Here is a 12,023-nt window from a genome sequence, read left to right as displayed (position 1 = left end):
ATTTAATTCCCCTTTTCCACTTCCAGTGTTGGGGGCGAGCCGTGCACAGAACCGCTCACAAAGAGTCCCCAACGGATTTAACACCAGGGCAGGCAGGGCCAGGCCCTGGGCCGGCATCCCGGCAGCCTGCCAAGCAAATCCGATCCGCATTGGGGGTGCCCTCCTTCTGCCAACCGTTCCCCCTCTTTCTATCCTGGGCCTTCTTAGGTGAGAGTGGGCTCTTCCTTAGTCCGGACCAGAGGCCATTAACCTCTCCTCCTTCCCCGTCCCCGCCGCGGGCTTTCGACAGTGCCAGCGGTTTTAGGGGTGGGTGTGTCTCAGCGGCTTCTGTATATCCCCTGCCCCCGCCCCCCCCCCCTTCCTGATTGTCTTGCCTAAAGGCAGAGAGGATTTCTTCTAGTGGAAAAGAAAAAAAAGAGAGGTTTATCTTTAGATTTTCAGAGTCTGCTTAAAGAGCAGGGGGCAGGCCCGGGTCGGTCTCCGCCCACCTGGTTTGTGGCTCTTTCCTATTATTCATCCCCTGCAGCTGCCATTGCTTTGGGGATTTTGATGAGAAAAACAGCGCTGGGCGCTCCCTAGCGCGTGGTGCGGGCTCTTCAGCCCCTGGCGCTCTCTGAGCGCTCTTGTCAGCACAGGTTTCATTTGCAGGGTGGATGCCAGATGGCAGGACGCTGTGGAAGGGACTAGTCCCTCCCATTCCTGGTCTGCATTCTTAGCCCAGGCCAGGCCCTCACCGGTTAATCTTAGCCCAGGCCCAGCATTCAATGCCCCCTGCCCTGCACATTGGGGTGTTGCCTACGGATGGAGGCAGGGCCTCTCCACAGAGGGCTACAGCGAAGGTCAGCACTGGGAGCCCTTTGGCCCTGCTTGCCTCCCAGGACATTTTATTAGCCGGCTTGGGTCCAAGTGTATTGCTTGAATGGGCCTATCCTCCCCCAACTGGCCCTAATCCTAATATAGTTTAAAGAATGGGACACGATCCTAATCCTAATAGCTCCTTCTTTCAGCTGCCCCGCCCCATGTCCACAGTGGGAACCTGGCTGTTTATAGATTCTAATTTTTGTGGGTAGAATTTTCTACATGTCTCCTGACTATTAGCTCTCTGTGATATTTAGCAAATCCTGACATTCCGAGGGGAAGGCAGAAAAAGGCCTCTGTTCCGTGCTGGGGGGAGGGTGTCTCCCTTTCCCCCTCTCATCTACCTGTACAGTCGTCTACCTGTACAGTCCTTGAGTTCCCATTTGGAGTCTCATCTCGTCCTGTTCCCACTCTAATTTGCCGCTGCCCCCCCCCCCCCCCGCCCCCCGCCCCCTTATCAGGGCTCATGCTAGAGGAAGGGAGAAAGGGAAAGTAGGAATATAGATTATATCAACAAAAAATATTCCCCCCCCCCACACTATTTCCCCTCCCGCCTTCATTGCTGGCTCCGGATTTTCACTGGTGGATAGACTGCATAGTGCAAGGCACGCAATAAATACTTGTTGACTACATGGAAGAATGAATGATGCCTTACAAAAACAATTTTCAAGTTCATTATGTTTGGGTGGCCCGAGGCCACATGCTTCAGCATTTGAATGATGTCAAGTTGACTGCAACCTCTTTCTCTTTTTCTCTTCTGACTCCCACCCCCTCCTTCCCTTCGCTCTTTGCTTCTCCTGCTCCACCCTTGGTGCAGAGAAGGCTGGCAGCTGTGTGCAGGATGGGCAGAGGTATAATGATAAGGATGTGTGGAAGCCCGAGCCCTGCCGGATCTGTGTCTGTGACACTGGGACCGTCCTCTGCGACGACATAATCTGTGAAGACATGAAAGACTGCCTCAGCCCCGAGACCCCCTTCGGAGAGTGCTGCCCCATCTGCTCAACTGACCTCGCCACTGCCAGTGGTCGTAATTTATTTATTTCCCGTTCCACATAAATAAATTACTTGCAGGTGCAGCAACTGCCTGCCCATGGATGCTGGTCATCTCTGAAGGGCGGAGGGGCTGGTGATCCATGGGGCCCCAGCAGCTGAGGCTGAAAGGAAAGGCCACTTCTCGCTTGCAGGTTGAAACTCGAGTGAGCCTCCAACATTAGAGGGTCCTCCCAAATATATGCTTCCCAGACACGTGGAAGGACAGGTGTGATTCCACAAAGTGCCTCTGGAATGTCCCTGCACATTATTAGAGCCACAGTGGAGCTCGAACAGTCCATCTGGCCAAGCCCCAGATGAATTCCTCCTTCTCCGTAGGAGACCTCTAAAGAGAGGGTCTTCAGTGAGGAGAAGCCTCTGCTGGCCGCGGGAGACAGAGGGCAGCCTCCGTCTCTGAGGTGGGAACACGGACGGCAGATTCCTTTTGTTTCTACCTCTTGGAGTGGACTGCCAGTTCAGAAGCACATTAGCAAGAGATGGAGCAGCTGGGCTCTGGGTGTCCGAGTGGTGAAGGTGGAGATGGGGCTGGGGCTGCGTCCTGTGCCTGCACTCTGGTGGGCAGTTGACTCCCAGCTGGAATCAGTGCTGGCGGATGATGTGTGTGCCGGTGACCTCCCCAGCACTCAATTACCTGCCCCGTCTCCCTGCAGAGGGACGGGGACCCATGTCTAGGCCTCGTGGGTGGCCTCACTGGTCCCTTTCTGTTCAGATGGAGAAGAAGTTGAAAGGAAGTGAGAGGTGGCCTTTCCTTAACACTGCACCAGCCCTGGGGAGCTGCTTGGGGGAGCTGCTTGTAGGGTCCGGATTCCCAGGTCATTTCTGAGGGGGCCTCTGAGTGACGTGTTGATTGCCTTTATTGTTGCTGTTACAAAGGGCAAGAGGTCACTGGTTTGGGGTGGCACTGGCTGCAATGCCCTTTATAACGCCTATGCCCTGCTGTTTTTGTTTTCTGTGCTTGCTTCAAGGAGACACAGCCTGAATGTAAGACCTTTTTAACTACCTAACTTCCTCTGGGGGGGCTTGTGCGGGAAGAGCTTCTGACATGGTGGGGGAAAGAAGAGACTGAACCTACTGCTTTCGGGGCTTTCTGGGTGGCGGCTTAGATCTTGAGCTCCTTGTTTTCTCTTTCCACTGGCCCCGCTCCATCCCCTTGCATGCTGGCTGCTTTTGGAATAACAAAGTCTGGGTCATCTCTGTTCCTCATGGGACCTCAGCAACCCCAGGACCCCAGTAACTCTAACACCCAGCAGAGGGTTCAGTGGAGGAACAGGAAGCTGCCTCCTTCCTTGGTTGTGTCCTTCTTCGGGTTTGATTCCTTAAAGAGTGTTTGAGTGACAAGAGCTCGGACTTCTCTATCTCACAAGTCTTACATTCTCCTTCTCTATTTTTTTCCACTTGCAGGGCAACCAGGACCAAAGGTGAGGCTTTTTTCTTTTTTATGTTGGCCTTGCTAGTTCCTTCTTCAGAAGCAATGCTATTGCTCTTGCAGCCTGTCACTTCTTAGATGTCTGCAGAGGTCTGTTTCAGAGGGCACCTTGGGCAGGATGTTGTGTTTGGGGCTTGGTGGGCTTGCTCGGCTCTAACCTGAGACTGTGTCATGTTTTAGGGACAGAAAGGAGAACCTGGAGACATCAAGGATGTAAGTAAAGATTATTCTCACACCACGTGGCTTCTATTGCTCTCACTGGGTCATTTTCTTGTGGTCCCCTCTAACTTGCCGTTCTGTGGGTCTCTCTCTCACAGATTGTAGGACCCAAAGGACCCCCTGGGCCTCAGGTAAGACAGGGAGAAAGCCATTCCTCTGCCCCTTCCTCGAGTCACTGATCTGCAGGCGCTGGTCTTGCTGTGATCTCAACATTTCTTCGCCTTCAGGGACCTGCCGGTGAACAAGGACCCAGAGGTGATCGTGGCGACAAAGGTGAAAAAGTGAGTAGAGAAACAATGCTGCCAGCCCTCTAAGGCCCCCTACGTGCCTGACCACCACCTCAAGGGCAGCCAGTGGACAGATGGCTCTTGCACTAACACTGCTTCACATGGGTGCCTTTTTCTCTTTCTGCCAAGGGTGCCCCTGGACCTCGTGGCAGAGATGGAGAGCCTGGGACCCCTGGAAATCCTGGCCCCCCTGGCCCTCCTGGCCCCCCTGGTCCCCCTGGCCTTGGTGGAGTAAGTATCCTTATGTCCCCTTTCTTTAGGATGTCCCTCCAGAAATGTGGCTTCTAAATTGCTACTCACACCTACCTGGCTGGCTCCCAGGGCTGCCAACAGTGTGTACACAGCCTGCCCATGGGCCTCGCCCCCAGGCCTGTAATTTAGTGGAATCACATATTAGGCATGAGACTGTGGCACTAAGGGTTGACTTTTTTCACTCACTGGGTTTCTGCAAAGAAAGTCTCCAGTTACCTGGCTCCCTGGCGTCTGTACTGTGTGGTCAATTCTTGGGAGTGGGTGTGGGGGTGGGGGGAGAGGATGACTGGGCGCTTGTACTTCCCTGGAAGAAGAGTGACCACTGTCCTTGGAAGACATTTATTCTCGGTCCCTGCCAAGTACATTCCAAGCAACTATTCATTCTCATGAAAGAGCCCCACTGAGGGAAGGTGTGTGGCTAAAGTCGTTTTTGGAATCAAACCAATCAACAAATTATATTATTGCCCAGTTTTTTCAGGTTTGCCATTTTGATGTTTGCTATGTTTTAAATGTTTAAACTTTAAACTCACTGACGCCTACTACATCCCTTCCTAAAATATTTCAAGACCTTGATTTTAGTCTTTTGCTGGGCATTAAGGTCTGGGGGGGGGGGAACTTTTAAAAGTGAAGTTGTAGTCATATTTTTCAATATATGTTAACATATTTAATGTTTTAGAATTAAAAATAATAATTTTATCAAATGAAATGCAAATAACTAATACTCTTCCAAATAACACTTAATCTTCCAGGAAAATTATTATGCCACTGTCATCTACAATCACATTTCCAAAATGTTTTTCAGGAACCTGATCAATGCTAGGTTAATCTCCAACAATTAAGAGTTTATCTAAATAGGTTTTTCTACCCAGAGATAGCTTACCTAGCTGAGTAGGAAAAACCTAGGGCAGCTCAAGCTCCTAATGTTGTTGGGTTTATTTGCAGAACTTTGCTGCCCAGATGGCTGGAGGATTTGATGAGAAGGCTGGTGGCGCCCAGATGGGAGTAATGCAAGGACCAATGGTAAGAGAAGACACCAGTTCTTTGCAGCCAAAATGGCAGGAGGCGGCCGTTAGCAGAGCCAGAGGCTCTGTCAACCTCACTTTTCAGATAATTGCTTAGAGCAGCTCTTCTCCATCCGTTATGTAACCTCCCATTTAGTTAGCCCAAAGCATTTGGTGTTTAATGGCCATGGATGCCAGTTTTAATGATGTGCTGGGGCAGCTCAGCAGCATGAGGATGGAGAGATGCATATAGGCCGATCTGTTAGAAGGCCAGTTGCTATTGCTTTTGGAATGAGAACTGAAGAATGCAGACAGCAGCCACTGTTCTCCGCATCCACAAGACTTCCAGCAGGAAATCTCAGCCCTGCAGCTTCGACTTGGCACAGGCTAAATGAAACTCAGACTTTAGTAAACATGGCTGCTGTCCAGGAGAAAGCGAGGCCAGCTTTTCTGTCCAAATGGTGCCTATAAATAAAAATGGATCGTTGCATGGGGAGTGGGAAATGAGAGGGAGCAGCCACTGGAGGCCCCCTGCCCACAGAGTAGCTCCTTGTCCTTTGTCTGGGCTGCTGGCCGGAAGGAGGTGGCACCCCGGAGGCCTCTGGGGAAGCAATTCCAGTGAACCTCCTCGTTTTCTGTCCCAATGCAGGGCCCCATGGGACCGCGAGGACCTCCAGGCCCTGCTGGTGCTCCCGTAAGTCCGGGTCTTTTCTTCTCGGGGACAGCGCAGCTGCTTTCAAGCCCTCTGTCCGTGTGTGGGGGTCAACCTTGGGTTCTCACGTTACTTTTTAGGGACCTCAAGGATTTCAAGGCAACCCTGGTGAACCCGGGGAACCCGGCGTCTCTGTGAGTACCAGCGCGGGCCCTTCTCCTGGGGAGTCTCCAAGATGTACCCCTCAGACCCCAGTCCTGTCACCGCCCCTTCCCACACTCTGCCCTGGGCTTTCCCACAGTGGAGGGCTCAGCGGAGATCCAGATGTCACTTCTTAGCTATGAGGGACTCTGACAGAGAACCAATGTGCCAGGGACCACCAGGGACCCGCTCCTAGCTGCCCCCTTTGGCCCATCGCTGGCCTAGCTGTCTGCTGCCTCCCACTGGGATCTGCCCTGCACCTTTGCTCTCTCTTAGCACAAAGTGAGGTTTTCCTATCTCCCTTCCTTAGAGGGGAACTAGCTTCCAAACTACAGTCTCAAAGCTTTGTCCACTGATTCGGTGTCTTCCCCCTTCAACCACCCCTTAAACGCTCTTCCTTTGCAGGGTCCCATGGGTCCCCGTGGTCCTCCGGGCCCCCCTGGAAAGCCTGGTGACGATGTGAGTATTCCTGAGTGGCTGGCTGCCTCTGTGAAAGGCCCGGAGGGTGTGTGCTGGGCAGTGATGGGCTTGGCCCCGGGCGGGGGCATCCGAAAGGGTGAGACTGGTCAGTCAGAGTCTGGGACCCTGTCTGCTGTCTACACTCCTGCTTGCAACTTAACTTTCAAGTGCCCCAGGGACTGCTGTGGACTCACTGGGAAGGGAAATAATTAAAACATCATTAGCTCCAGGAAGGGAAATGGAGAAACAAGAGAAGGGAGAGGGAGAACACCAGGGGAAAAGATACAGAGAAGGAAAAACAAAGAAAGAAACGTTCAACAAGCCAGCATTATCTTAATTGTAAATGAGTTTGGACTAGTCAGCCCGAGTCAGGATGTCTACAAAGGATGCAAACGAAGTGAAGAGACAGAGGTGGCACTCGAGCAATGCTTACGATTGGCATTAGAGAGCCAAGTCTCCCCGGGTTAGGGAGCGAGCCCTGCCAGCAGAGCTCCGAAGAGCAGAGAGAGAGCCCCCAGGGGAAGTGGAGACTGGTAGGGATGGAGGAGCTTGCCCACCCAACACATAGCTGTCCCCAAGAATCCTGTGACCTGGGAGCGGCCTTTAGGGAAGTCTGGAAAGTGAAGGAGGTGAGGGAGATGGGCCAGCAGGCGGGCGAAGGCATGGAGGGCTGAGAGGAGAGACGCTGTCTGGACTGTGCCCGTCATGCCACCGTGTCTCCGAAGCAGCTGAGGTGCATCTCTTCCTGCAGGGCGAAGCTGGAAAGCCTGGAAAATCTGGTGAAAGAGGCCCTCCCGGCCCTCAGGTAAAGCCCCACCTCTCCCAGCCTCAAACCTCCCTTTCTGCTCATCCAGCTCAGTTAGCTCACTTCCAAAATGAAATTCCAACCATCCCACATGTATCACACCTTCATGCTGATGATCACGCCTATGATCCTAACATGGGTCCTCAGGGGAGGCCGGGCAGCTGTTGTTTCTACCTACTTTGCATGAGACGGGGTGAGGCAGGTGAGGGGGTTCTGGGATTTTCTGAAAGAATGTCTAAGTGCTGGGCTTCTCCCCTGCTCCCTGGCAGCTGAGGCAGTGGCTCTAAACGCTGTCTAGCAGCTCGGGCAGCCTTCACCGGGCCCTTCTGCTCTGTGCCCTGACATCTCCTCTTTGGGTTTCAGGGTGCTCGCGGCTTCCCAGGAACCCCAGGACTTCCTGGTGTCAAAGGTCACAGAGTAAGTATCGTGGGGGGTGAGGGGGTTGGAAGGAAGGGATTGCCCTGGGGGAGAGAAAAGCATGTGGAGGCCTGTGTGTTTCTTCCTGTCCGGGCTCCCCAGCAGCGTGACCGACGTTTTCTCTTGTCCCCCAGGGTTACCCAGGCCTGGATGGTGCTAAGGGCGAAGCTGGTGCCCCGGGTGTGAAGGTGAGGACCAGGAAGCGCCTGGGACAGGGCACGCAGGGAGGTGAAGGGAGTCTTGCTTCCCAGTCAAGGAGACGCTGTTGAGCTGGTGGAGTCAGGACGTCAGGACAGCTTTGGGTGGGAGCACCCAGTCCTGTGTCTGATGGACGAAGAGTGCTCGGGGTTGTCCCTCACAGAGCTGAGGCTGGGGGGTGTCAGTGCGAGGCGAGGACCAGAGCTTTCCGCCTCTTCCTTGGGACTTTTCTGGGGGTGAGGGGGCAGTGGGGTCCCAGTCACTGACTGTGTGCATCTTTTTTCCAGGGCGAGAGTGGCTCCCCTGGTGAGAATGGTTCTCCGGGCCCCATGGTGAGTACGAGCATCCCCCGTGCAGGGCCCCAGACATGCAGACACCCCCTCCAGCCCAGCAGAGGCCCCTCCACACACAACAGTGTTTCCTTTGTGCAAAGTAGACATTCAACTCTGTAGACTGATCTACATTCTGAGCATAAAGCAAAATTCATTCAATAGACGATTTGGTCAAGGCTCCACTAACTTTTCCTTGAAATAGCCTAACACACTTTGTGTGCTTGCAGTTTTAAACATTCTGTTTAGGAGGCCAGTTGTGCCTGTAACCAGGATCCTGGTCAGTAACAGGAGCGCCTGCATGTTCCTCGGGCAGACAGACCTTTGGTGTGCCAGACTCCTGGTGGAGGTGGGGGCGGGGCGGGGAGGCGGAGGCCTGTGCACCTTTGCCTGCAGGGCGCCTGCGTGCTTCCTCCCCGCGGTGTCTGGGAAGGGCCTGCAGGAGAAGTGATGGCCCATACTGTTGTTGAGTCAACTCACGCTGTGCTGTCCTGGTGTGTGTTCCAGGGTCCCCGTGGTCTGCCTGGTGAGAGAGGACGGACTGGCCCTGCAGGCGCTGTGGTGAGTGATTGACAAGGCCCAAAGCCACCATTCGCTCCGCACTTTAGAGTCGACGAGGCACTTTCACGTGGAGTTACTCACTTGACTTTCAGAACGACCCTGTGAGGTGCAGAGGACCATCATCCCTCGGGGGTCACTCCGATCTGCCATCGCAAATCCCCAGGCTGGGTCTGCTCCCTCGGAGCAGGGGGCGGGCTCTGGGAAGGTGGTGGTGAGGACAGGACTCTCTCTTAACCAGTCTGGATTATTCAGGCGATCCCCTCAACGGCACATACCCACTCCCCGGCCAATCCAGTTTGAATTTACGGACAGAATTAAACTGGCTACAGTGCCGTGCGACTTTTTGTTCTCTGGGTTAACTCAGATGATGCCCTCGAAAGCGTAGCCGTCTAGTATCATCTGACAGAGCCTTTACCCAGGACCCTGCTGCTGCTGTTACTGTGACACAACACCAGCGGCCGGGCCGCCGTTTCCCGGCACCTCCTCTGTGCCATGCCTTACGTGCGTGCCTCATTAATCCTCCCCCAGATCCTGTGAGTGGATTCTATTCTTCTCCCCATTTTAGAGAAGAAGAAACCGAGGCACAGAAAGGTTACATAGCTTAAGATGATGCTTGGCAGCCTCAGACTTTGGTGGCCTCTTGTAAACGGGGCGATGAGAAGCGAGGGGATTTGCAGCCGGAGGGTGCAGGTGCTTAGCGCTGATCCCGTGGCAGTAGAGAGCCCTTGTAGGCGCTCAGTCAGGCGAGTGGTGCGATGAAAGCCGTGTTTAAGAAAGATTATGCTTTCTGTTGACTTCATGCCCCGGCCACCCACGCACTGCGGCCCCTCCTCACCGGTCCGCGCAGGGCTGGCCAAAGCAAACCAGCTTCACCCAGTTGTGCTGCTTTCCAGATAATATATCAGTTTGGCAGAAATTGCTCTCAAAAGCAGATCAGTGGAGTAACCGGCAGCCACGACCCCCATTTGTCACCCAGAGCTGCTGAAGTGCCTGTCCCAGGGTCGCTTTGTGTGAGGGGATTAGAGAGCGCTGAGCCTGCCAAGAAACACCGCTGTTCCTTCAGATTAGCAGGGCCTGGCTTGTGGCTTCCTGGCCAGGCCCAGAGCCACGGTGGCTGCCCCTGTGTGGGGCAAAGACAAGCTGCATCCCCTGCCCTGTTTTCCCTCCTTCCTGGGCACAGTGGGCCCTGCTTCTTGGTCCACCTTTCTGGTTCCGGCCCCCACGGAAGTCAAGCCGGCAGGGTGTGCATAGGATTTGGCGTAGAAGGTTGACGTCACATAGCTCCACGTGCAGGCCTGGCGGCAAGGCTGGGCCAGGGACTGGGCTGGGTTGGCCTCTGCCTGCTGTAGTCACGTGCCCCCCCCCCCCCCCTTTGGCCAGGCTGTGTCTTCCCCCCGGGCTTGCTGCAGGGAGCGCCTCGGAGGCCACCCCAGCTCTGCCTCTCGGAGCCTCACCACAGCTCCCCTCTGCTCATGCCCAGCCCGGGCCTCTCCTTTGGCCGAGCCCTGGCAGGAGGGTGCCCCAGAGCTTCCAGAAGCAGCCAGGGCAGCCCAGAAGGCACTCTGGCCAATGCTGAGGCTTTACGTTTTCTCTGACATTTTTCTAAGTCTTCCCGTGCTTTCCTGCTCAATGCCAGTCGGGAGAAATGGGGCACAGCCAGGAAGAAGAGCTGAGTCTTATTTAAAACATGAGCTCCCCCTAAAGCATCCTTCTTCTGCAGCTTCTGCAGAGAGGCAGAGGCCGGTGGGCGGGAAAGGTTGCCTTCAGCCCCCCTAGTCCCCTACCAAGGACCAGGTGCCGGGCCCAGCCCAGCCTAGCCTAACGGGGCCTGGAGTTTGGGTGAAAGTTCCCTGGGCCCTGCAGGTCCTTGAAAGATAAACTGAGGGGTGCTCACCACCAACCCGGGGAAAAACCCTCCAAGTGCAGGTCCTAGAGAGAGAGGGAGCCGCAGCCTTGCCTGTCTGTGTAAAGGAGCCTCGGGGGCGCGAGCTCGGATGTGGTCCTCGGGCTGTGCTGGTACCTTGTCCCCATCATGGAGCTTCTTCCTGGGCAGACACCCTGTGAGCATCTTAGTGTCCTTAGGAGCAGGTAGGGAGGGGCCAGAGAACAGAGGCGGCTGGAGTCAACCCCGGGGAGGCCTTGACCAGGGCTTCAAGGGAGGCTCACCAAGCCCGGGAAGCCTGCCTGCTATGAGCAGGTGGGAGGATCCCAGTCAAGGTTGCTCCGCGGTTGTTTTATTTTCCTTTGGCTCAGTTCTCTGAATCTTTAAATGGTAGCTTGGCCTTGAAAGTGGGGATATTTGAGATCGACACTGAAGTTTAAGAAATGATGGGGCCCTGGATGGCGTGGCTCAGCGATAGAGCCTCAGCCTGCGCATTGAAGGGCCAAGGGTTCAATTCCTGGTCAAGGGCACTTACCTGGTTCATTCCCTCCTCCTTCCCCCTCCGAGTTGGGGCCCATTCAGGAGGCAAGTAATCACCAATCAATGTGTCTCTCTCACATGGATGTTTCTCTCTCCCCCTCCCTCCCTTCCACTTTCTCTAAAAAATCAATGGAAAAAATATCCTCGAGTGAGGATTAACAACAACAACAAAAGAAACAATGGAACAGCTGGCCAATTACCCAAGTTTTATTGAAGCTGAGAATGAGCTCTCTGGAGCCCCCCCCCCCAAGTACTCATTCACGCAGCCACCATGGAGAGGTGCCAGGGCTGCTCCCTCCCATGGGGCTGTCCCACAGTTCCCCTTTGCTCATGCCCAGCCCAGGCCTCTCCTCTGTCCGAGGCTCCCACCTCGTCACTCGCCAGCCTCATGCTCAGCCCTGGGACACCCAGGCACAGCGTTGCCCCAGTGTCTGTGTGGGTGGGCTGTGGGCAGGGAGGGACCGAGGTGGCACTTCTCACAATGTCTGCTTCCTTCTCCTTGCTCACAGGGTGCCCGGGGCAACGATGGTCAACCAGGCCCTGCAGGGCCTCCGGTAAGTTCATTTCCTCCTCTAAGTTCATTTCCTCCTCGGAAGGTGTCGTCCTGAGGCCCCCTTCAGCAGCCCCGTGAGGCTCAGTGCTGTTTGGTGTAAGCACAGCCTTCTCCTGGAAGAGAAGGAATCCTTGCAGGGTGCTCGAGCTTGTTGATAACGCTTTAAAGCCATGGTTTGTTTTTCTCAGCAACCTTTTCAGCAGTTTTTTGAGGAGGACTAGATAGAGAGAGAGCTGGGAGGAGTCTGCTTCTTACCAGAGTCTTGCTTTGCCTCTGAAGCCAGGCCTGGGGGCACTGGCAGTGGGGACAGTTTTATCCAGGGACTTTTTAGCC

The 12,023-nt window shown here is 54.6% G+C and overlaps 1 protein-coding gene across 1 annotated transcript in view; it reads left to right on the top strand.

Annotated features, from left to right (window-relative positions):
* COL2A1 (collagen type II alpha 1 chain) overlaps positions 1-12,023 on the top strand; it is a 30,351-nt gene that overhangs the window by 2,598 nt on the left and 15,730 nt on the right. The window contains exons 2-17 of the mRNA XM_006091480.3: positions 1,676-1,882; positions 3,310-3,326; positions 3,515-3,547; positions 3,652-3,684; positions 3,781-3,834; positions 3,970-4,071; positions 5,035-5,112; positions 5,743-5,787; positions 5,886-5,939; positions 6,352-6,405; positions 7,157-7,210; positions 7,574-7,627; positions 7,762-7,815; positions 8,113-8,157; positions 8,662-8,715; positions 11,647-11,691. Of these exons, the coding sequence (XP_006091542.1) occupies positions 1,676-1,882; positions 3,310-3,326; positions 3,515-3,547; positions 3,652-3,684; positions 3,781-3,834; positions 3,970-4,071; positions 5,035-5,112; positions 5,743-5,787; positions 5,886-5,939; positions 6,352-6,405; positions 7,157-7,210; positions 7,574-7,627; positions 7,762-7,815; positions 8,113-8,157; positions 8,662-8,715; positions 11,647-11,691 (983 nt within the window). The remainder of the gene's footprint in view (positions 1-1,675; positions 1,883-3,309; positions 3,327-3,514; positions 3,548-3,651; positions 3,685-3,780; positions 3,835-3,969; positions 4,072-5,034; positions 5,113-5,742; positions 5,788-5,885; positions 5,940-6,351; positions 6,406-7,156; positions 7,211-7,573; positions 7,628-7,761; positions 7,816-8,112; positions 8,158-8,661; positions 8,716-11,646; positions 11,692-12,023) is intronic.

This window comes from Myotis lucifugus, unplaced genomic scaffold (genome assembly GCF_000147115.1).
Source record: "Myotis lucifugus unplaced genomic scaffold, Myoluc2.0 scaffold_91, whole genome shotgun sequence".
Classification (NCBI taxonomy): Eukaryota; Metazoa; Chordata; class Mammalia; order Chiroptera; family Vespertilionidae; genus Myotis; species Myotis lucifugus.
Note: the sequence above shows the minus strand (reverse complement) of the source record. Positions and strands in the feature narration are given on the sequence as shown.